Source organism: Microplitis demolitor, chromosome 1 (genome assembly GCF_026212275.2).
Source record: "Microplitis demolitor isolate Queensland-Clemson2020A chromosome 1, iyMicDemo2.1a, whole genome shotgun sequence".
In the NCBI taxonomy this organism is placed as follows: domain Eukaryota; kingdom Metazoa; phylum Arthropoda; class Insecta; order Hymenoptera; family Braconidae; genus Microplitis; species Microplitis demolitor.
Genome location: NC_068545.1, coordinates 20,898,244 through 20,923,336, shown reverse-complemented (window position 1 = coordinate 20,923,336; position 25,093 = coordinate 20,898,244). Strand labels below are relative to the sequence as shown.

General features: G+C 29.5%; 2 protein-coding genes across 7 annotated transcripts; one reads left to right on the top strand and one right to left on the bottom strand.

Annotated features, from left to right (window-relative positions):
• Window positions 1-50: 50 nt before the first annotated feature.
• LOC103571209 (eukaryotic translation initiation factor 4 gamma 3) lies at window positions 51-23,376 on the bottom strand. Of its 5 annotated transcripts, none has more exons than XM_053741542.1 (20): window positions 22,980-23,376; window positions 22,268-22,601; window positions 15,113-15,474; window positions 14,773-15,039; window positions 14,564-14,690; window positions 13,339-13,533; window positions 13,056-13,243; window positions 12,096-12,960; window positions 7,299-8,164; window positions 7,120-7,224; window positions 5,888-6,920; window positions 5,535-5,802; window positions 5,409-5,461; window positions 5,012-5,319; window positions 4,737-4,909; window positions 4,585-4,664; window positions 3,968-4,341; window positions 3,807-3,882; window positions 3,561-3,710; window positions 51-3,404 (listed from the first exon to the last, which is right to left on the bottom strand). In XM_053741542.1, the coding sequence occupies exons 2-20, from the start codon at window positions 22,509-22,511 to the stop codon at window positions 3,217-3,219; spliced, it is 5,922 nt and encodes a 1,973-aa protein (XP_053597517.1). In that variant the 5' UTR covers window positions 22,512-22,601; window positions 22,980-23,376; the 3' UTR covers window positions 51-3,216. The 5 variants fall into 5 exon arrangements, with proteins under 5 accessions (XP_053597517.1, XP_053597514.1, XP_008547503.1 ...); XM_053741539.1 differs by having other exon boundaries at window positions 22,268-23,094; window positions 23,242-23,376; XM_008549281.3 differs by having other exon boundaries at window positions 23,242-23,376.
• A 152-nt stretch (window positions 23,377-23,528) lies between these two features.
• Window positions 23,529-25,055, top strand: LOC103571210 (protein LZIC). Of its 2 annotated transcripts, none has more exons than XM_008549283.2 (3): window positions 23,529-23,849; window positions 24,200-24,314; window positions 24,382-25,055. In XM_008549283.2, exons 2-3 carry the CDS (start codon window positions 24,217-24,219, stop codon window positions 24,860-24,862), a joined length of 579 nt encoding a protein of 192 aa, XP_008547505.1. In that variant the 5' UTR covers window positions 23,529-23,849; window positions 24,200-24,216; the 3' UTR covers window positions 24,863-25,055. The 2 variants fall into 2 exon arrangements, with proteins under 2 accessions (XP_008547505.1, XP_008547506.2); XM_008549284.2 differs by lacking the exon at window positions 23,529-23,849 and adding an exon at window positions 23,865-23,981.
• The last annotated feature ends 38 nt before the right edge of the window (window positions 25,056-25,093 follow it).

Below are 25,093 nucleotides of genomic sequence, written 5' to 3'. Positions count from 1 at the left end.
AATAATAATAATAATAATAATAATAATAATAATAATAATAATAATAGTAATAAGTATTTGTTGTTTTTTATTATTTTATGCTCGTAATATTTATTACATTCACTCGCATCATAACTCTGTTTTGTATAATTGGCGCAATACAACGCGACACTGCAGCTGCTTATTATTTTCTTTTCCCATTTATTTATTTTATTTCATTTATTTTTATCGTTTTTCTGTTTATTCAAACGATTTTCACTTATATTTATACCCTTCACACTGTTCCCACTTGGCTTGCTCAGTATATTCACTTACAATTTTCTTTACTTGCGTAAATTGTACGCAGTTTGCTTGATTTTTTATCTTTGTCATCAATAGGTGCCATCTCGTAGCACACGCTATTGAGACCTGTTCAAATAAAACCCTTAATTTAATAATATAATAATAATTACCATTACATACTACGTTATTTTATTCTATATAATAAGATTATAACTATTATTTACAAGAAGTAATAAATTCATTTCATCTTCAAATGTTCAATTCATTTTTTTTTCTATTTCTTCACACTCCCACGCTAAGTTTATAATTTTCCTTTTCACAATTTATTGTATTTATCATACTCAACTCGCTTGTATCCACAATCTATCTTGCCTATTTAATATTAATTAATTAATTATTTATTCAGTTAACAACGTCGGTATTTCATGTACAAATTAAACTAGTTATTTATTTCATCGTAGCTACACTCTAATGAAAGGCATCAAGGCCTGGAAATAAATCAACCGTGATGAGAATTAATCAATTAAAATTGGTATAAAATGATATATATCTATCGTTGCGATAAATTATTTACCGTTCATCGCGTTTTTTTATAATGATAATATTATTAATTAATAATAATAATAATAATAATTATAATAATAATTATAATTAATGAATAACATCCGGTAACAAGCAAACAAATAAAATACAATATATAACATAATCAAAATATATGATTCCATGCGATTTAAAACATCCATTAAATATAATCCATCTCATATGTGGACGGTGTTCTTATTATTATTAATTATATTTAAAATATTTACCGCGTATGAGCCAGCGCGAATATTTAATCGCTTTTTAAAAAAAAAATTGCTTCTAAAATTAATTAATTAATTTCTTTTATTCACTTCATTATATTACTTGATAAAAATAATATAACATTTGTACACAACAAAAAAAATATAATAGAATGAAAAAACTAAAAAATAAAAAAACAAAGTCTTGCTCATAAAAAAAATAACAGAACACACGTTTACTTTTTACGTACATCCACAAAAGCCCTGGTTTCATATACTTGTCTTCAACTAGCATTTTCCTTTCATACAAATGCAAATTTATTATTATTATTTCTTTATTTTTTTTACGTTTTGTTACATTTTAATTTATTTTATTTTTTACCTATATAACTATATATTTATTTATATATATATATATATAATGAATTAATTTAATGTGTATGTATACCGCGACGAATTTAATTAATTTTTTAAAATAATTTGCTGACGTTAGACTGAAGTTTGAATTATTTACATGCGAATAATAAAATTTAATATGCATTGCGTGTTATTACGGTGATCGTTTGGGGGCGAAAAAAAGTTATGGTGGTTTTTAAATATTTTTTTTTTTCATCATCAACACGTGTATGTAAATATATTCACATGAAAAATACAATTCGCAAGGCAATCTATTATAATTATCGCGTTTGATTAACTAATTTATCGCGTGTATTAAAGTTGCGAAAAATAAAAATTTGAATATGAAATGTATCTATTTACTTAACAATGAATTGAAAATTAGAGAACATCATTTGGTGTTTTAATTTTCTCTTTTTGTACGACCGTGCTTACAGTAAATAAGTTATATATTTACGACCACACGTTATGTCATTTAAATCGTTGGAATTTTTTTTTATCGATCTTATTTTTTGTTACCCATAAAAACTGTATTTTATTACTATATATTATATTATTTATATATATTTATATTTATTTTGTTTTATGTAAAAATCAGTTGAATTATTTTATCTAAATTATACTGGAGTCGAACACTAAGCATCTAGTGCGATCCCCGTATCAAGGATGTACGTTAATTAATTTTAAAATTAATTATTTTATAAATCCTCTATCTACGAACAGTTCTTCAGTGTACGATGAACTTGGCCATCACTATTTAATATTCTCTTCGATAATTTAAACCGAATTAAAATTGCTTTACCTGTAAAAGCATATTTTAAATATTCTACACACAGTCATTTAAATCATGATTCTAAGTCGATGTATACAAATTATTATTTAAATATTTTCATCTTGTTCACAACTTCACACTTGTTAGTAATTGTCATAAATATAAAGACGCTTGCGTGTGACATTTAATCGCGCTTTCACTCTCACAGTTATTATTTTTAAATCTGTTAATAATAAATATACATGACAAGTTTTAAAAAATAATAATACCATTAATTATGGTATTATATATTCATTGTTAATATTCAGCGGTAATATTTATTCAAATATTTACCATCGATTATTTATTAAACTATTATCTAAAAAAGTATTTTATTTTTAGTATTTAATTTAACTTTTATAATCAGCAATTGCTGCATGTGTTAAACTGCTCTGTAGGTGTTGTTTCAATTGTAAAATATTAATATTTTACCTACAATAATATAAATATATATTAGACCTTATTTACTTGTTTGTTTGTTTTTTTTTCCGTTCTTAATTATCGATTTTTTTATTTCATTCATTGCGAATTTATTTTTATGCAGCAAAAGTCACGTTATATTGTTTATACGTGTTATATTTTTCACATATATACTTTAAACTTGTATAGATTTAATTATAAAGTAGAGTTAATTGCTTTTGTCAAACATCTTATAAACATGAGCATAAATTACCGAAGCAATTCCAGTGACAATTTTAAAAACAATAATTATATAATTATAATAATAATAAAATAATAACTAATTTATTTATTTAGAAAAGAAATAAAATTGTTATTTGAATCATCTATTTTCAAATATATCAGTATCGAATATATCAAAACAATGTCTCTTGCGAGAATCACGAATAAAAAAAATAACTTTAAAAATTTTCATTTATCATTTTTAGTTTTTTTTTAGTCAATAAGCAATAGTATTTTAGCTAATAATATAGTTATTGTTAAAGTATAAATATCCGAGAGTATATCTCACGCTTCCTCGCTTGATTCATCCCGTATTTCTTGAAGATTTACAAAAAATGATGTAAGACTTTTTACGGCTACCGAATGTCCCTGTGCTATTTCTGCAGGATCTGTACATTCTTGCCATGCTAAGAATGCATCGTCAGATATTATATCTTCGTAGCATAGAGACTCGATAACAGAATTCAGAACACCTGTTGCAAATAAAATATTCGAAAATTTAATTTTACATTACTTATTATTTGAAATAAGGTAAGAAATCCAGTACCTAATCAGAGGACTAGATCTTTTACCTTGAAAATAAAAAAAAAAATCTCGATTTAAGAAATAAATTATTATGTCAAACTCACCCTGTGGGAAATCTAGTTTGTGAAGATGCGACTGTATCGCAAAGAGGCATTGCAGCTCAAGCTGTGGCTCGGTGTCAACATATCGTCTTATCAACGGTAACAAACCGCTCAACGTTGTAGGAACAAGTTTGTATGAGTTCACGTTTTTTTCTAAATAAAATAACAGTAGCATATTAATATTATTCAGTTGAAAGATATTTAGTTAAAATTACGATAAAAAATATAAAATTAATATGTAAAATTTACCAATAGAAACGGTAAGAATAGAAGTAGTAAGAGTCCTTACAAACTGCGGCTCTTTTAATCGTTGACCAACGTTTAGCTAAAAATAAAATTAATTATAATTTAATTAAGAGCCGATTTTAAATGAACAGTGATAATTGTCGAGTAAATTATTAAAAACTTACAGTGATCCAACTCGTGATGTTGTCAAAATTGCTTTCTTTCATCAGTTTAACGAGATGATCGCCAATGTCAGAGTAAGACATGTTGCTGTCTCCAGAATTCAACTTATCGGATAAATTACTGCATCCTTTAGTCAAAAATTCTAACTTATATTTATTAAGCATGTCATCGAGATTTTCCCGTTCCAAGTCCAACAAATCGCTCCACTGTAGTCCACTTTGGTCCCAATTATCAGCGACCCATTTAGGTCCTTTTTCTTTCGCCAACTTAGACAAAAGTTCACCTAGAGTTCTGCTGCACGTTCCTGCGTTCTTTAGCACTGCTAAAGTTTTCTTCAGCTCGGCAAATGGATGTGCACCAGACATCAACATTTCCACTGTAAATAATTATAAAATAACACGGTCAATAAATAATGTACTGTTATAATTCTTAAATTTCAAATTTATTGTACATCAGACCTGTTGAGCATTAATTTAATAGCCATCACAGTAATTATGATTATAAATATTAACATCATAAAATTTAAATGATAACAATAAATCATGCTTTTAAAAGGTACAGATTTTCACAGGGAACAAAATAAATAAAATTGACAATTAATATATATTTTTATACTTACATAATATTTCTGCGACATATTCCCAAATCTTGGGAATATCAATGACTAGGTCGTCTGCAATCTCTAATACTTTCTCATATCTAAAAAAAATTTCACATTATTTATTTAAATAAACACTTTTCACAATAATAATTAAAAAATTTATAACTTACTCAGATTGAACTAGAGACAGTGGAATTATATTTTCTTTTATCAAATGTGAGAGTAAGGCTGAGTAACGCCTGCGAACTTCAGCCGATCGCTCAAGCACCTTATTAACAGTTTCACTAACAAAAAGTTGATACGATGAACTGTCAAAGTTGTCAGTGATAGTTTCCATTGCCGCCTGATAATATTTAAACAACAGTTAGATATAACAAAGAAAGTTGTGACAATAAATTAAAAAAAAAAAAGCAATTAATAGCAAGTATAAATTATGGATACTTACAACAATGAATGCTTCTTGATTTTTCACCATACTACATCCATCGATAAGTGATTTGAAGATTGTAAGTAACTGTGCTTCCGTCTTGGGAGTTTTGTTACTAATATTAATACTACTATTGCTACCAGACGCAGTATTTGATGACGCAGGTGTCATAGTAGGTGGTTTCATCTTCATTGCTGGCGGTGGCATGGATATACTCTGACTTCGTCCACCTTCCATTAGCAGCGAACTTTCTCTAGAAGATGACGAGATACTACTACTACTACCCATTTGATGACTGCTGCCGTTTCGTGAGCCTCGTGAGCCATCTAAAAGTTAAAAGTAATAATTTAATATTTATATTTGTGTTTATTAATTTATTTTTTACACTACAAAATTTCTTTTAGCTAAAACTTACCTCCCCATGTTTTATAATCTGATCTGTACTCCCTGGGGCCTGTCGACCGAGATCTAGAGATAATGAAAAATATTTTAATTATAAGATAATATATTTTAAAAAATTAAGTAATTAAATAGTACGAACCCGGACAGTGGTATAGGCGGCCGTTTGTCTTGATCTAAAGATAAGTTATCAAGAATAGCATATTTGTTAGGAGTGACTGGAGTAACTGGCTTTCCTGAGGCAGCCGATGAGGAGTTCCACATATAGTTATTCCTACTACCCAGAGTTATTTCAGCTAATGGCATAGTCTTAGTGTTTAATTTAGAAGCTTCTACTGAATAAGATTGCCGGACTTTGCTGCCTACTGGCGTACACCAGCCGCCGTCATCGAGGCTTGATCCGGCTCCTCCTTAAATTTAAACAATCAGATTAATTAATACCGAGTACAATCAACTGGATGGACAAAATCATTTTTTTAAAAAATCACTACTTACTTCTTCTTCTGTCATTGCGGTCATCTTTACGTGGCGTATTTAACGAAATATTATTATTGAATTGAATGTCAATACGTTCGGACTCAGCTTCCTTTTGGATTTGATCCATTGTCTTTGGATTACTGTCGTCTCTGCGAGGTATCCAGTTATTACGCCTCAAATCAATAACGTCTTGAATCATAAACCTAACACGCGAACTTATTTTACGGTTGCCTTTACGATTTGACGCAAGTTCTGATAGGGTATTGAAGTAACCAGTCAAGTCAGCCTTCAACTCAAATATTTTTCCGATCGTAGTTAATAATTTACACAGACACTCCAAATTTTCTTCATCACTGTTGTCTAATAAATGTATAATACATTTATTCATAATGTTGGCAGTGAGCATTTCTTGCTTATAAAGTTCACCAATAAATCTTATGTTACCGACAGATTTCATTCTCATCTGACGATCATTAATCGCAAGAGTCGACATCAACTCTTTTTTCTTTTCGGCGTCTGAACACTCTTCGATTTCTTTGACTTTAGTCAAACGCTCAGCTTCATCGACGGTATTTTTTTCAAACTCCATTTGACAACGTGTCAAAAGTAGTTTGCGGAAGTTTACATTATTATCAGGCTCTTGTGGTGATTTCTTTTGACTTGATGCAACTTTTATCAAGGCTAATTCTTTACACATTAACGCATAGGCGACTGAAAAACTTGGCTCGTCAACGGCTTTTTCAAAAACTAAGTCAATAACGCCTTGCAATTTTTCTTCCGAATCAATTTCTAGTGTACGCACTTGATTGACTAAGGTTTCGAATTTTTGAGGTGTCAATTTGTTTAATACACTTCGGACTTTTTTATACAAGGTCTGAGTTTTAATATCGTCCTCAGTAACTACTTCGCCGTCTTTCTTCAATCGGGCGGGTTTCCATGCGTTTTCAGTCTCACGTAATTTAACATCTTCACGTAACGACAAAGTGACGTGAATCACACTGGGTTTGCTCAATTTGGATTTTCCCTGGTAGCTCTTTTTCGAGGGTAAAGGCTTGAATTAAAAAAAAAAAAAAAAAAAAAAAATTATTAAACTAGTTCATCAAAAAAAATAATTACACTAATTATATACTTTGAATTATCAGTAAATAATTTTTCTTCAAGACATTTTCAGTCCACTACTTCCAAAATTTTGGAGCATCATGTTTATTTTATTTAAAAAAAATATGTTTTATTTAAAATATATCACTTACTAGCTTGGGGTTATACGAGGACTTCATGAATCCAGGTAGTAATTGCTCATGAGCCCTGGAGTCTTTGAACATTCTTAAGTCTACCGTTGTATTGCGGGATATTTGCTATAAAAATAATTTACAATTAATAACTCTGTAATAATAATAATAATTACTCCAATAAAAATAAAAATACTAACCCTTGAGCAATCCTTGAGAACAACATCTAAGTCTGGCAAATTTGGGGGCTTGATACGACTTCGCGGGTCGTCCTGCAACTTCATCAAAAAGTCACGATCGTACTCCTTTTTGCCAGAAGTATTTTTGGGACTCCACTGATTAGGACTGTACTGATACCGGAGCACTGGTGCTGCGGGCTTAGCTGGCGGCTCAATTTTATTTGGAGGCTCGTTCTCATTTTGTTTGTTACTGTCAATAACCGGAGCTGCACTGACAGCATAATTTTGACCGGCCAATGTTGAAACCTTGGCATTTTCTTCATTCTTCTGAGCGACAATAGCCTCCACTGCACTACCAACGGTGTCATTAACAACAATAACTTTAGAATGATCGACAACGTCATTCGTCTTTTTCTCCATGATACTAGCACACTTGTTACTGTCCTGAATGATCATGTCATTGCTAATCGTTTCATTGTCCGGAGAGTTTTTGTTTGGTGTCACTATAATTTTATCATCACCACTGTCAACGTCCTTAACTAGACATTCACTAGAATTAGTTATAATTTTTTCAGCTGGCTGTGATTTAACTTGAGTCTGTTGTGTCTCGTGATCTGCATCATCGATTTTAACTTCACAAACTTCTTTTTCTTCTGTTGAAGTATCTCTGGCGGGAGTTTGTTCAATATTTACACTGGCCGTCTTTGATGATGGGGATGACGATGACTCTTTCAGCTCTTGTGACTTAACAACTTCCGGAGCTGCTGACTGCAATGTCGAATTAACAAAAGCATCCATATCCGTGCCCTCTTTTTCCGCACCCTTGCGATTAATATCGCGACCTTTAAATTTATTCTTATTCTTTTGTTTCTGCATTGTTTTATTACCTGTAGAATAAGAAAAAAAAACATATGTTATTTATTTTTATCATTACTATCTTCAATATGAATAAAAACATTTCATATTTTTTTTATTTTATATCTAATTTGTACATTATTAAAGTAATGATATGAAAAATATTTTTTTTTTCATATATTGCGCACTTGTTCGTCCTATCAATCAAAAATAATTGATGATTTATAAAATAATCATTTTAAGCGGTTAATAGTATTCAAACGACTAAAGAAGACTACGTTGGTTGGCTTCAGTTATTTTTCGTCAGGATAAATTTTATTTTTAGAGACATATTACACGGACCACACGTGATTAACACACAAGAAAAATATTATAAATATATATTTATTTTACACTCATATTAATGAAATAAAACTATGCACAAAGTAATACTAATAATAATATGAAACATTTTTTTGACTACTGATACAAATTTTGATAAAAAAAAAAAAAAATGATCCGGTTAGAAAACAATTAACAATTTTTGGCTTTTTTTTCAACAAAATTACAAAAAAAAAAAATTAAAAATATGCATATGTAGAAAATTTAAAAAGCTGCAAGTACAATTTTTTGAAATATTTTTTTTTTATAATTTATCGTTTTTAAAAAAATCAAAAAATTACTACACGTCGGCTAACTTGAGTATTATAAAAAAAATAGAAAAACGAAAACGAAAACGTAAAAAAAACTAAAGGGCAGGAGGACATGTACCATGATCCCGAGAACCTCGACGTCGATTACGACTTCTCGATCTTGATTTACTGCTGGCACGTTCGCTACCATTTTTTGTCCTCTCACTCATTCTCACTGACCTCACTGGATTCGCGTTTCCAGTATACTCACATACGAATTAACACCGCAATCACTGTTGACTTTATTGACAAATTTACGATTTAAATTCATTAAAAAAAAAAAGAATTGATTAATTAAATAATTAAATATACTAAATAATAATAATTAATATTATTATTATTGTTATTATTATGAATTAGAAAAATTTTAATAATAAAAATAAAATGAAAAAAAAGTGGCGCAGGTAAGTATATGCGAGGCTTCACAGATCTCCGATTTCACGAGGTCGCAAGCAACTGCACTGATTCAGAATTTATTTATAAAACCATCGCGGATCTTTGCCAACGTCCATGTAAATTTGCTTTTATGAAAGTAACAATATGTCCCGATGAAAATCGACATTAAAATGTTTTTTTTCGTTGGCCCACTCCGTTATCCTCATATATGTATGTACTTATTTATATATATACATATATTTCACTCGACTTAAAGATCTGATATGATGAACTAATGAAACTTTGGTGCATTTACCGACTTGGAAATCCCAACAGACGGTACTCAGATCATGAGTGAAAAATTTTAAGTAAAAAGATTATTCTGGAATTTTCTTTTTTCTTCTTTTTGTAATTAACATAATCCATTAACACAATTACCACTCAACATACATAATTTAAAAATATATTTAAGAACAATATTGATGATAAATAAATAAATAATTAAGTTTATAAAAATTAAAAATATAAAAAAAAATTATAAATAACCCATTGAACTTGTAGGTGTTGGATGAATAATTGTAGTTAGACATAGAACTCGATGAGATATCAGCGTGCACGACTTTCACGTATCTATTTTAATTTACGAACTGAGTCAAACCAACAGGCACACGACATACAATTTCTTAAATTAGTTCCCCCAGAGTTCGAGGGCCGAGGAGCAGGCGCATTAAGACATTTATGCTCTTCTTTTTATTTTATTATTATTTTTTTTTATAAATGAGCTTCGAAAAATTTAAACACTGATAAGATAATTATATTATTCGATATACCATAATTAATTTAAATGATAAACACGATCGACGAAAATAAATAATAAAAATAATAATTATTATTATTATTTACGTAAACAGCCAACCAAAGTAGTCGAATTTTAAACTGTCATTCCCACCACCGCGAGTATTGAATGTCCTTTCATTTTATAAATTTAAATCTCAAGTCTACCATATGGTCACGATTTAAAAAAAATATTTACGAATCTCCATGTACAGTTGACAAAATAAACCGCCAACTCAATATTAATTAATTATTAGTTGTTTCATTAATTACTGTTGGTTTTTTTTTTTTAATAATTTATAACAATTATAATAAGTATTGTATTAAAAAAAAGAATAAAAGCTTCCAAGCAAGTTCAACTGCATTCTTAAATAAGCGAAAGGTGCTTGCCTCGCTTTATTATATAGTGGATTTTCTTTTAAAATGAATAAGATAATCATGTATTCACAGCATTGCCGTATAAATGTTTTCAAACTCTTAAACTATTTTCAATTAGGAAAATATTCCAACTATTAATTATAAAGTAACGGTTAAAAAAAAAAAAAAATAATAATAGTAATAATGATCGATTAATTATTTAATCTTCTTTCAATGTTACTGACTAAATATTTATTATTTATTTAATATAAAGTCTGATGTTTTTTTAAGTGTTAAGTAATTTATCTAATTATATACTCGAGAATTATATGACAAATAAGCACTTTCAATTTTACACTCTATCGACGTGCTCATTTAGTATTAAGTACTTTATAATTATTAATCATATGATTTTTTTCCTACTTTTCACGACAAAAAAAGACCAATTAATTATCCCATCAATTAAAATAAAATACATTCTATAGATAAAAAATTCTGTCGGTAACATAAAATTGCTACAAGTGAATAAATATTGTAGTTTATTGATAATTTAATCTAGAATTGTTAACTTTGTCAGCAAATGGAGTCCGAGTGATCCAATAAATTAATTTAATAATTTTGAATTGTTGTTTCATTAACTTTCCTTGTAAAAATGATATTTTTATTAATCATATTGTACTTAAGATGAGTATTTAATTATTATTGACTACTACTGAGTATTAATAAACTTTATTACAACAATTATATCCGGTATTCAGCCTTGTGTTGTTACGACATTGTATCGTTAATAAAACATATATTTCCTCATACTATAATTGTCATTATTCTCATACAAGCTTTCATCAATGATCATTCCTTACTTTTAATTATTTTTTTTTCTTCAATATTTTTACATCACGGATGTTAATAAAATGTTGTTATAAAATAATTAAAAAAATTGACTTAATAAAAAATAATAACTCACATACACACGATAAAAGAAAAATAATGTGCTATTATCTGAGTTAAACGCGAAAAAATTTGAAAAACTCACCGTGTTTTTTCTTTTCCATCTTCAAAGTAAATCTTCATCAAACAGATAATATGATTAATTCATTCTTACTTATAAAAAATTTTTCATTTATTTATTTCATTTTTGAGTCATTTTTCGTTCCATCGTTAGCTTTCAATAGCAACATTTTCTTTTTATTTTTTTTCTTTCAAATTTGGAAACATAATTTTTAATTAATATATAAATGAAGATGAAAAATATATTTTAAAAATTCGAATGACAACTAAATCCTAATTGCACGTGATAACTATATAATTTCATGCGCAATTAGTATAATTATTACACAATATGATTGAATTAATAATAAAGTAATTTGATGAAGAGCACGCTCACATCCATACGAGCAATGATTGAATACTGATGAAGGTAGAAATTTAAAACTAGGTTAACTTAAAATATTAATTAACACTCCAGATACCTAATTACATCGGTATCTTGAGATTAATTATAAATAAATAATTACGCAAAGCGAAATAATAATAAATAATTACCCTCAAAGACGATGATTTTACTTTTAAATGCGCGTATAAATAATAATTATCTAACACAATAAAGTACGAGCGAAAATATTAGAAAATACCAATTTGTCAAGTAATTTACAGTAGTATGAATTAACAATACAATTAAGACATTTAAGCGTAAGTGGCAGAAAAAAGGAAAAAAATATTGTCTTACCGTCGGCTGATTTTTGTGGAAGATCTATTTTGCCTCCGGATTCAACGTCAATCTTGTCTTCAATTCTCTCTCCATTGGCCTTTTGCTGATGTTGCTGCTGGGGTACATCAGTCTGGTGCTGTACAGGTGCCTGTGACGCAGCTTTAGGTACAAATGCTTTTTCTGATGCTTTTTTGTCCTTTAGATCCTTGGCAGTCTCGGCAGCATATCCGCTATTTGTAACTACTGAGCAAGTACCTGCAGATTGTGATTGATATTGTTGCTGTACATTTTGTGAAATGTGATTGTTATTTTTCCTTCGTGGCGGTGAAGATGAATTTTTAACGTTAGAAGATGAAAATGGAGGAACGTTTGTAATATTCGTAGGTGATGAATTTTCAGCACTTGTATTTTTCAACTCAGACTCAGGCGTAGAGCTTGGAGTTGATGATAATGGCGCTGCTGGTGGTTGCTGTACAATAACATTGTCATCTTTAGGTGAACCAGACACTGGAGATGGTGCTTCGACACATGATGCCGACTGTACCTCATTCTGTGATTTAGACTCAACTATTTGAGCCATAGTTGGTTTAGTCTCCATCTTAACTGGAGCTGGTGAATCTACGGCTACCGGAGCCGTTGAATGCGTTGACTCTGATGATGCAGCTTGTACAGTATTTGTGTTTATTTGCGTTGGCTCAGAAGAATATTTATTGCACTGAATATTTACTGAATCCTTTGTAAGACTCGGCTGTGATTTAACATTATTTATGCTTTGCTGATGATTTGATTGGGCACTAACGGCTGATGAATTACTATTAACATTAGAATCTTCGCTGGCCATTTTGGCTACACGAGATGCGAATTCGGCAGCAATTGCTGGATTCTGTAACAAATTCAAAAATTATATTATTAATTAATATATACATTGATAAAATTATTTAAATTTGTAATTATAAAAAAAATGATTAAAATTCATACATGTGTTTGAGAAGTCTCGCGGGTATTCGAGTCATCACTCGTGCTTTTGGCATCTCGATAAATATTGTCAGCAATATTTTCACCTGTAGCTGGATTTACAATATCCATTATAGCTTTCGGCCTCATTGCAGGTTTTTGATAGGAATTACTCAAGGAGTTAGCAGTAGCTGCATTGTGTCCAGCATAAGCTGATGATGAAAAAAAAAAAATGAATAAACGTAATTTGTTTTATTTAAAAATTAATTTGATTTTGATAATGCATAAAAAATAGATATAAGCTTACCTGGTTGAGTTAAAGGTATCGCCATTGGAGGTAACGTCTGTGGCTGCGGGGTAGTCTGTTGTAGAGTACTCTGTGGTACAGACGTCGTTGCTTGAGCACCGGCCAGCGGGCTTACATGTTGACTTCCACTAATAGTGTTATTATTCGCTCTAGTAGAATTCATTAAAGCGTTCGGTGGGTGAGCGGAAAAACAAACTGTAAAATTTAAATAATATATAAATATATATATGTATATTTACACGTATTTATATGTATATGTATACTGGACTACGTCAGGAAAAAAAGCCTTTTTTTTTATTAAATATCCCTCAGAAGATACTTTAAGAAACTACGAAAAGTATCCTAAAATTTCAACTGTATGTTTCAAAATTAAGGTGGCGCGCAGGGAGAGATCTCCGTTCCTATTTAACTGAATTTTAGGTTTCATGATCTTGTAGAAAATTAAATTCTCTACAAAAAAGGACTTTAGTGTCATTTACTCAAAGTCGATAGAAAAAGTTATAGCTCTAAAAAAATAAAAAATTCTTTTTCCTTTCACTTTTGTCTTTAAAATTTTAGAATTGTGGACTTGTATACCCAAGTAGCACACTTGGCTTTGTGACATTTATAAGATAAAAATTTGGAGATTGTTTTTTGACCTATCGACAATGCATCAAAATATTGACAAAGCGATCAGAAATTTATATCTCCGAAAAAATATCTGCTTAAAAGACTTGACACAAGTAATGACAAAAAATTAATTACAAATGATGTTCAAATAAGTCATCTAAACAATTTTTTTTAATGAAATGACTTTTTTAGGACGAAAAAAGAACACAAATTTCCTATGACATTTTAAAGTTGTCTCTGTGCTACTTGGGTAGAGTCTTTATACAATAAATTTGTATTTAAAATTTCAATTATTAGTATTATTAAATTTCGGCGAAACTAAAGAAAAAAAAAAAAATTATTTTTTTCTGCCCTCCGGCCGGAAAGTAGCAACTTTCGGGCCGCTGCCCTGAACGAAGTTGCAACTTTCCGGCTTCGTCGAGCAGAAAAATAGTATACGCACCTTGGCCAGTAAAAAGGAAAGCCTCAGACCACATGTTTGTCAGCCTCAGCTTCGCCTCGGCCACCAATTACATGTGCTCTAAGACTTTTTTTATTTTACTGGCCTAGGTATGTAATATAATATTTATGACAGTCTAATATATATGTGATTTAAATTGATATTATGAGTACTTACAGGTTGTGAATGGTGATGCTGCGGGTCCTGCTTGAAATGAATACATATTTGGTTGTAAAATTGTGTGTCCTTGATAGCTGAGGTAATGTTGACCCCCATGCGTTGGATGTCTGTGTTGCTGAGGGTACTGAAAAGTAATAATAATTTATTTAAAATATATTAATTTTAAATACATTAAAATGTATTTAAAAACATAAGTAATAACTTACAGAAATTTGAGTCATCGGACTGCTCACTGAATACAACGATGGCTGATGCTGTCCAGGATGCATGTTGGGGACTTGACTTGGAATATAAATAGTTTGTGCTCCAGGTACATTGATATTCGCATGATGTGCCTGAAACATTGCAGGCGGCTGTCCACCACCCCCGGGTGCACTTTGCATACCTATAACGTGAGTTACTCCCCCGCCTTGACTATTTCTATGACCTGGACCTCTTGATTGCATTGGCCTTGGTCCCATAGGATAGAAAGCCTAAAATAATTGTTGTTATCGTTATCATAAGTGAGTTTTGTTATTTAAAAATGTTAAAAAAATCTCAACAAACCTGTGGAACCGCTCTCGTTTGATTAGAAACGTAAGACTGCTGTAAAGAAGCTGCTTGCGTTTGATGGTGAATTTGTTTTCCCATTTCTTGAGGTGAAGGGGTGTGAACAAGCGGTGTCGAAGTTGGAGCTTGACCCTGAGTTTGTTGCTGTTGTACCCCAGATGTGGGAGCTTGATTTGACTGTTGTTGACCTCCAGCAGGTCCACTACCCGACTGTATTCCCTGGGTTGTTTGACCTATAGTCTGGATATTAAGAGAAGGTGGTCCTCTGCCACCTGATACTCCTATACTACCGCCACCACCTCCCACCTGCCCCCCTGGCTGGGCGCCGTAATTTTGTCCGGGTACATGAAAATCTGAACCTGCAAATATATAAATAAAAATTTATTTAATTTTTTTTCAATTAAATTATTCATTTTACAAATAATAATGAGAAAAACACATAGACATGACAATACATTCGACGAAATCATGTTTTTTAAATTATTATTCATCCACATAAATTATAAATAACTAAAAATAATAATACAGGATATTCTACTCCAAGTTATATATATTTCTTACGCGGATTACTCGCGGCAATTCGATATTGTGGCGACTGTTGCCCTAGGTGATGATGATGGTGATGATGATGCAGTGGCTGTTGCTGCTGCTGAGCAAGATTCATTTGTCTTAAATGATGCTGTGGACTCAACGATTGTGGCGGTGGTACAGGTGGCTGATGATTATGCGGATGAATGTGATTGTGATTTGAATTATTTTGTGGATGCGTTGTAAAATGTGTAGGACCACCGCAGTGAGGTAAAAGACAGTGCATCGGTCCAATACCAACGGCAACTCCAACAGCACCATCCTTGGTAACACCATATCTCGATACCATTCTTGCGAAGTAAATATTATTCTTCTCAATTTTGATTTCTTTTTTAAATTCAATTTTATCACAAATTTTATTTTATATCTTTAATTTAAATTAATCAATGCCGTTAATTTAATTTTTATTTTTTTGTAAATTTGCATTTTTAGGCTCTCGCACATTTTTTTTTCTCAATTCAAATTTACTTAAATAATAAATTATACTTCTTTTTTATTTCTGATATTTATACTAGTGAATTATTTCACAACTTTTTTGTATTTTAAATATCGACATTTTGAATTGATGTGAAATCGTAGCCAGCCACTCTGACCAGCAAATATCGATCGACTCCGTCGTCACTAAATTATTGGTATTTATTTTCATCACACTATTTTTCACTCGATTTAAATTTGATTATCTATCAATGAAATTAATTAAAACATAATCAGCAACACAATTACTATCAATTATTTATCATATAATTATCAACAAACATGATCATACCCAATATCAAAAAAATCAATATCATATATTTTCTTGTAAAAAAAATTGCACGTAAATAATTTAAAAATTAAATTATAAAATTAGCCATTTGCAATTTCCATACATATATATTAATATTCGCATCAGCATCATTATCGATTGTTTGATGTTATTTTTAAAAATAATCTCAAGTCTTTGTTTATTTGACAGCAGAAAATTTTTTTTTCCAGAGTTTATATATCACATGCACACCCCGACCTAGGCCCTTTTCGACCTATTTAACATCAATGAATTATTTCTACCAATCTTTCTTATCTTACTTCATTCAGTTTCTCATCTGCTACCATCTTACGTCAATTTTTTTATTTTTTAAATTTAATCACTTATTGCACTCCGTTAATACAAATAATTTATAAACTATTTTACTCCAAACAAATGTATAAACACACTTGACTAGTAAAATATTACCAAGTACATATAACGCAAAATGGCACACTGTATACTTTGAAATATGACCAAGTCGCCACAGGATAAGGGCTAACCTAAAGGCGGCGTTGCATCAGTCGACAAAATTTAACGTGCACCTAAAATCAATTGGCGATTTTGAAAATAAAGTTTGAAAAAAATAAATTACCTTTACCTTAATTATTTAAATAAAATAAATTGAATCTAAGTCAATTAATTTAAAAAAAAAAAATACTTAAAAAAAGACGAGTTTAAAAATGATCTAAAGTTAAAAAATGTTGTAAATATTATTTAAAATCTCAACCATTTTGAGTTTAGTTGGTACATCAAGCCACGACACTCGTACCACCGTACGTCAATTGCTCCCTTCCTTTTCTTCCATCACTACCGCCATCATCATCACCACCACCATCAGCATCTAACTCCCGGTCGCTTTCTTTTCATGCCAACAGGGTGCGCGCGCATGTGGTACATATGTACATACATATATAGCACATATATTTATAGTTTATAGACACTATATATTTTTCTTTATCCCTCTTGTGTGTATCCGCACACAAGCCTGATGCTGTACAATGCAATCCAAGATCCACCACCACAAATTACTAGACAGCCGCCGTTGTCGCATGTGTCTTGAGTCTGGTGCTGGTGGTACTGCTGCTGTTCAGTACCGGCGGGCTTACGTCAGAGTCCCTTCACTCTTACTCTTCATCATCCTTTTATTTTCTATCATCATTCTCCAGGTAATATTTGCTGTTTCATTTTTTTTCACTAACTACAATTCAAACATCAGCTTTTTCAAATTTTGCATTCGTTAACTGCATCAACAATTTTTGAACAATTGTTTTTTTTTTTTTTTTTTTTTTTTTTGTAAAGAAGAAATATATAAATTTGTCATACAAGCATGCGCAATAATACTTAATTTAAGTTTTACGAATCACGTTTTTCTATTACAAACTTTCTCTTTATGTCCTTCAGTTTTATTTAAAAAATTTAATAGCAAATATTTTAATATTTATTTTTTAATGATATTTTAAATATTTTATTTTATTTGTCTTGTTTCAAACGTTATAGTTTATAAAGTTAAACATGTAATCAAGTTAAATTTAATTGAGTACCAAACTGTCCAGAACTCATTTAAAATTTATAAAAAAATAAAAAAGAAAAGTTCGATTCAATTTTTTAAACTAGTAATTGGAACGTTGCCATAATTAGAGTTTAAAAACAGAAAACGAAACTAGTCAATGAAATATTTAAGAATAATGTTTGTGTTTTAAATATTACATAATAATTAAAGAACTGACTAAAATTTCAAACTTCAATCGTTTGTTCCGTTGTAATTTAAAATTATTAAGATGAAATTTTTAATTTTCAGATCTTTAATGTCACACTTGACGGCTAACCTACTTAAAATCTACTAGAACATCTAGATTAAAGTTGGAGTGAATCGATAACAACCGATGTACCTTAATCTTAAGAGTATTCTCATACCCAGTATATCATTTATTTTCATTGTCTGTTTATTGGTATATTTTTTTTTGGCATCCGTTCATAATCTTCTGCGTATGACTGTCATGTATCAAATTAATTATTACAAGTAAATGAATTTAATATTACCAATTAATTTAAATAATAAATGTGATCAATCATAAAATAATAAATAAATCCGCGAGTATGTTAATGAGGAAAAGAAAAAAAAAATTACTATCATTATTAAATAATTTTAGTATCTTATGATCAGATGATGAAAAATTTTTTATAATTTTATCTGTTTTATTATATAAGAATAATAATAATAATAATGACGGTGTTACCTAATATTAAGTATTATCCAATAGTAAAAGGAGTTTGTAACTGTATATAGGTCATGAAAAATAATTATTTAAAATAATAATAATAATTTAATGTAAAGACTGTAATGAATTTTTTTAATGACTTTGTATGCATGAGCTTTAATTTATAAAATTTATAAACTTTGTATATTTATTATTTTTAAAAAACATTTTAAACTTTTAATAATAAAACTTTTTATCGATATCAAGTTGGAGTAAGTTAGTTGGTATTTAAATTTAAATCTGTAACAATACGTTTATTAATGTTATTAAATGTCACGTTTCAGAATGTTAACAATGAAGATAACTAACAAAAAAATTATTTAGAAACTAACAACAGATTGTTAGTTTAAGGCGCGTGGGCCTTCAAAGCAAAAATTCCATCTAAAGTCAGGCCTAAAAACATACGAGTTCGGTATTTAAAAGCGACATCTACGTTAAACTACGATGAGGATTGAAAGTAATAAATTTTTCTTTTTTTTTGCGATGTATGAGAAGTCGCATTAACTGAGAAATTATAAAAAAAATAAATCATCGTTCGAGCGATGACGAAAAAATATAAATGCGTATATATGTAAACATAAATAAATAAAAAAACCCGAGAGATAGAAGACATTCCCAATACTGTGATCTCTTATCGCAGTTCCAAGAAAACTTATCACAAGATTGTCTGGTTTTTTGATCAACTAATGAAACCTAAATATGAACAACCGGACTTTTATATTAAAATGATGATAAATGTAACCGATAGATTACTAAAATTTATTAGATAAATTTAAAAATATGTAATTTAAAAAATATGTAACTAAATGCGGAAGATTAACCGTTTAAATTATCAACATATTGTGCATTTACTCACCTATTACAGTGGACATACTACAGTCGGAGTTTAATGCCAACAATAACTAGATAATATGCATACACGTTACGGATGCGTGTTGAAAAAATAAAAAAAAAAAAATCCCAGGCCAGGGACAATCTGGTGCGTATTTAAACGGTATCAATAAATGATACCATCCATATTTAATGTCTTTTCATTAATATTTTTTAGTAACAACTAATGATATTAGTTTATTTTTTAAATTATATTTCGGAGCAACTGGAGTTTCACAAGAGTGCGCGCAACTACCACACGACAAACACGTGTTCAAATCACGCACTCGTGTAAAAATAATTTATTTTAAAAATGAGTATTTAATTTTAGCTTTGTAAATGTAAAAGTTTAAAAATATAAATTTTTAAAATATTATTCTCACCAAGTATTACATTAACATGATAGTTCACACAATATTATAAGTTCACGGTACACTATTTAAATTATATAACCTCACTTTGTTATGGATGCGTGGATGGGAGACGAGAGTGACAACAAGGCCGCCGAAACAGTCGGCAGACTACTGTACTGTAAGTACACGTTAAATGTATAAGCTATATATCAAACTATATATATACGGCATTGTACATTTAAAAAAAAGGGGAAGAAAAATATTTCTTCAATCGGTATTGTAGATTTTAAACAAGGATCTACTCGTCTACTATTAAATATACTCATTACATACATTTGTATGTGTATGTATGTATATATATAATATAAATATATACTACTGTACTGTCTTCTCATTTAGACCCAAGTCGCGAGATGAATTCGCGAGACTCTACTCAAGGAAGATAGACATATGTGTGCTATATATTACAAGTAGAAAGAACAAGATAAAAAGAAAAGGATGAGCGCACACTTGTCGCTCAACGCGTATTTGAATAATTATTAATATTTTAAAAAATATATATGTGTACTATAAGTTATATGACATTTATAAGAAATTATTTATCATAACTAACATAAGGTACTATTTTAGCATAATTTCTTGATAATTCAAAAGACTGATGTAAAATATAGCTGTTAAATTTTTAACACTTGAACATATGCTTTTGCTAAAATTATGTTCGCCGAACGTTGCCAAAGGCTAATTATTTTTATGTAATACTATTTCTTAAATACCCAGTGTACAATTGCTATGGAATTTCGTAAATTAATAATCTAACTTTTAAATTTGAATTTGAAAATTTAAATAATTTTTGAATACTTAATTAGCGGATGTTAATGACTTTATGTAATTTAATTTTGTTAATTGTTTTGTTAAAATATCATGCATTACTATGAATCATGACAGTTGTGATGGATTAGTTTGGATAAGAAATGAAATATATAAATAGGTAATTAGTGAGATTTAAATGTAGATATATGGATTGTGCATATGTCTATATCTATATAAATTTATATGTATAAAATAGACTCACAGTTAAACGAGCACGCTTGACAATAGTCGTGTGAAATTACGACGCGTGTGACGTGTGGCTTGATTGCCACATGTACACGGACTACGCTCCGATAAGTACTTAGACGATCAAGAAGAAGGTCTAGAGGTATTCGGACTCATTCGATGTAGCTCGGGTTTATACGCTTACTACTGTTACTCTCTACTTTATCGTAAACTCATTCACTTTTTTATTTCTTCTTATTATTTTTACTTATCGAAAATATAAATCCTATAATTTAATTTCAAATCTACTGATTAAAACTTTACTTGCTATTATTTATTTGTTTGTTTGTTTGTTTTTTTTTTTTTTTTTTTTTTTTTTTAAATAATTATTTATTTATGTAGACTGACATGAAAATGCAATTGAATAATATATTTCGTTGTGAATAAATCACAATTGTAATTACGATGAAATTCGTTTTATTAAAAGCTACATTCTAGCAGCAGGTGGAAAAGATTTCACCACGCGGTTTACAAACTTAACCTCAAAAATTTTATCAATTACTAAATCATGCTCCAATTTTCTAGAAAATTATTTTCAATACAAAACATCTGTCATATTTTAAATTCGATATTGGATGACATTGTACTGCAATAAATTATTTAAATGGACAGTGAATGTCACAATATGGAATATGACAAAATAAAAATTAATTTTTAATTATTCAATGCATAAATTTTTTTCTTTTTAAATTAAAAAAAATATGATTTCTAAAGTGAAATGTATGCGTAAATATTTTTTAACTGCAAATGAGAGGTGACATTAATTACATTTAGTGTAATTATTATATTAAAAATAAGAGAAAGCAATGTAAAAAAATAGCTCTTTAAATAAATGCATAATAACGTACTTGGTAATCTACATAAAAACTTGTTGATTACAGTCCAGTTTCATGAACTCCAATTAACCTCTACTTTATGTCAAATCAACAAAACCCACAATCAAAATAAAATACTTGCTGTAACTATGGTTACGTATCGATTTTTTAACAATATTACCCCATAAAACTGCTTTTAATATAAACATAAACAAACAAATAAATAAAAAATAATTTCTATGGAAAACAAAAATTTTAAATTCCGCTCCTTTTTTACCCCCAACTTAAAGAAAAAAAATGGTTATATTTTTTTCAGTTTGCGAAATCTATAACCTAGAAACCTACAAAACTATGGAATGTAAATGATCTAATGATGAATGACGTACCGGCATGTGAAACGTATCCTCTTGGCGTGGCAACAACCGCGTTGTAAGGCTGGGGAGTACTAGAAATTCCTGGTTGATTTACATTAACAAGATGCTGTTGTTGCTGCTGTTGTTGTTGCTGCTGTTGTTGTTGTTGTTGTTGTTGCTGTTGTTGTTGTTGCTGCTGCTGCTGTTGTTGCTGCTGCTGCTGTTGCTGGTGATGCTGATGATGTGTCAAGTGATGATGTTTTCCTTTGGCAGGCATGCTGCTTACCGCAAGCTCAATCTGCCCTTTGATCTATCCTCTACGTGCAAACCTTTACTCTTGCCGCCTGCTTCGGTCCACATATAGAAACTTAAATAATCTTTTTTATTTATTTTCTACAGACCAACCCCAATTATTTTAAACTGACGTTACTAATTATATGCGCAACACTTATCTTCCCTATTACGTATGTCTATAATTATTATTTTTCACACGTACTTAGTACAGTAGTACGCACCAGAAAGTAACGAAAATAATAATAATAATAATAATAATAAAATCTTAATTATTATATTTGTATTCTATCTGTATCAATTATGATAATAGCCGTAGTAGCAGTTGCAATAATAATAATAATGATGATGATGATAAACTCCCACTTTCATTGAAATTTAGATAGAACACAGTCGAATTTTCTCGTATCACTTAGCACTGTTGTTCTAAAAAATATATAGATTTATTTCTTACTTCTTTATCCGTAAAACTTAATGGCATGTGTTGAGATTATTTTGTGCAAGCCGACATTATGCGTTAACTGACCATGCCTATCCCTCTTAACTTCTCACTTGGTTTATATTCGTGTCTTATTGAAATAAAAAAAAAAAAATGTGAAAAAAAATTTCTACTACACACTTTTAGGCAATTAGCCTCTACTGTGGATATTTTTGAACAAATAATTATGACACTTAGTCTATTATTATATTAATGTTCAATAATAATATATATTTACCAATATAAATTTATAAAATCTTGTTCTTTCCCTTTCGGACAGTATAGAAAAAGAATAAAATACGTGCGAAATAAAACGTAGACGCATGGAATATTTAACTGTAGCATGAGTCGTAACGGACAGTGACGACTTGTGGTGAGATCATGCCGTACCAGTCTACAGTAAGTGTATAGAAAATTTTAATGCTGCTGTGGAAACTGTATATCTATATATATGAGAATACTAAAATATATGCGATAGTTTGCCGGTAAATCCGAAGCAGCAGCAGCGCGCGCTTAGTCTACATTTTAGTGATCCTGAAGTTAGTTGACGCTTAATAATTTTTTGATATATTTTTTTATGATAAATTATAAAAAAAAAGTATTTTAAATAATTGCACAGAGTTTTTTGAATTTTCTGCAGGCATATTTTTAGTTTTTTTTTTTTTGCAATTGGTTTGGCGGTAAAAATTCAAAAATTTTTGTCTGCTCGGGGTCATTTTGTTGATTCCATGATTACCAACTTAATAAAAAAAAAGTGTATAAATAAAAATAATAATAAATTTACAAGTATTTATCTACACTCGAAAAAATAATAAATCATATTGGAATTGGAATTAATTATTTGATGTATGTATTATTTATAAATATTTATGACAGTTACGATATCAAGTGGAAAAATTAAACTACGATTTAGTCACGGTCAAAGTTTAATTTTAAATTATTTTATTTATTATTATCACGGATTTTTTTTTAATCCTGGTATGCAATCATCAGGCCAAATATAATTTTAATTATTTGAATTTTTTTTACCGAAGCATCTGATGATTTTTTGTCGAATTGTTTTTAAAAATTTGTCATAAATTTGAATAGACGGCTTTATTTTCCACGAATATTTTGCACTGATATTTGAAAGATAAATAATTGAAAACAATATCGTATTGATTAAAGAATATTTATTGATAAGATTTTATTTTTAGATACTGATAACATCAAAATGAGTTACGGAAAAGATGAAACTAATGGATTGAAAAAAAATCTCGAAGATCAATTGGAGCGACTGGTGAAGCAGTTAGAAGATTTAGAAGAATGCCGGTAAGAATTTTAAATATTTTAATTGTAATTATAATTAATTATTAAGTCTGGTTTCCTTTTTTTGTAGAGAAGATTTAGAGTTAGCAGAGTATGAAGAAACTAAAAATGATACTATTGAGCAGTTGAAAGAACTAAATGATAGTCTGCGAAGAATAATATCCGGAGATATAACTTTAGTTGATGAGTTGGGTGCGATGCAACTGGCTACTCAGGCAGCAATTAGCGCTGCTTTTAAAACCCCAGCTGTAATAAGGATGTTTGGTAAAAAAGAACCAAAGCTACTGAGAGAACGGCTGTCATTAATTGAACGTGACGCTAAACTTGGGAAATTGAGTAAAGAAGCCAGTGACAGACAGAGAGTCGAAGTATTGACGGCATTGAAGCACTTGGGTGAAACGTTAAGTCAATCTGAGTTGGAATTAATACAGAGACTTACACTCGATAATATTGACACGACGGATTTTGTTCAAGTATCTGATTATGCTGAAAAAAGTCAAGTAGCTCGGGCTATCGTTAGTCAAGAAGTTGAAGATAATAAAAAAAATTAAATATGATTCATTTGTTTATTGTTATTAAATTAATTTTACATGATAATTTATAACAAACAAAATTGTTATTTATTTATTTATTAATTAATTATTTTTGTTTATTTTTTTTATAAGATTTATACTCATAAATATAACGGTATTTTTATAAGATGAACAAAAAAATTGAAAATCAAAATAATAACTATTAAAATGATTAGTGTATTTACTATAATACCGTACAAGTACACGCGC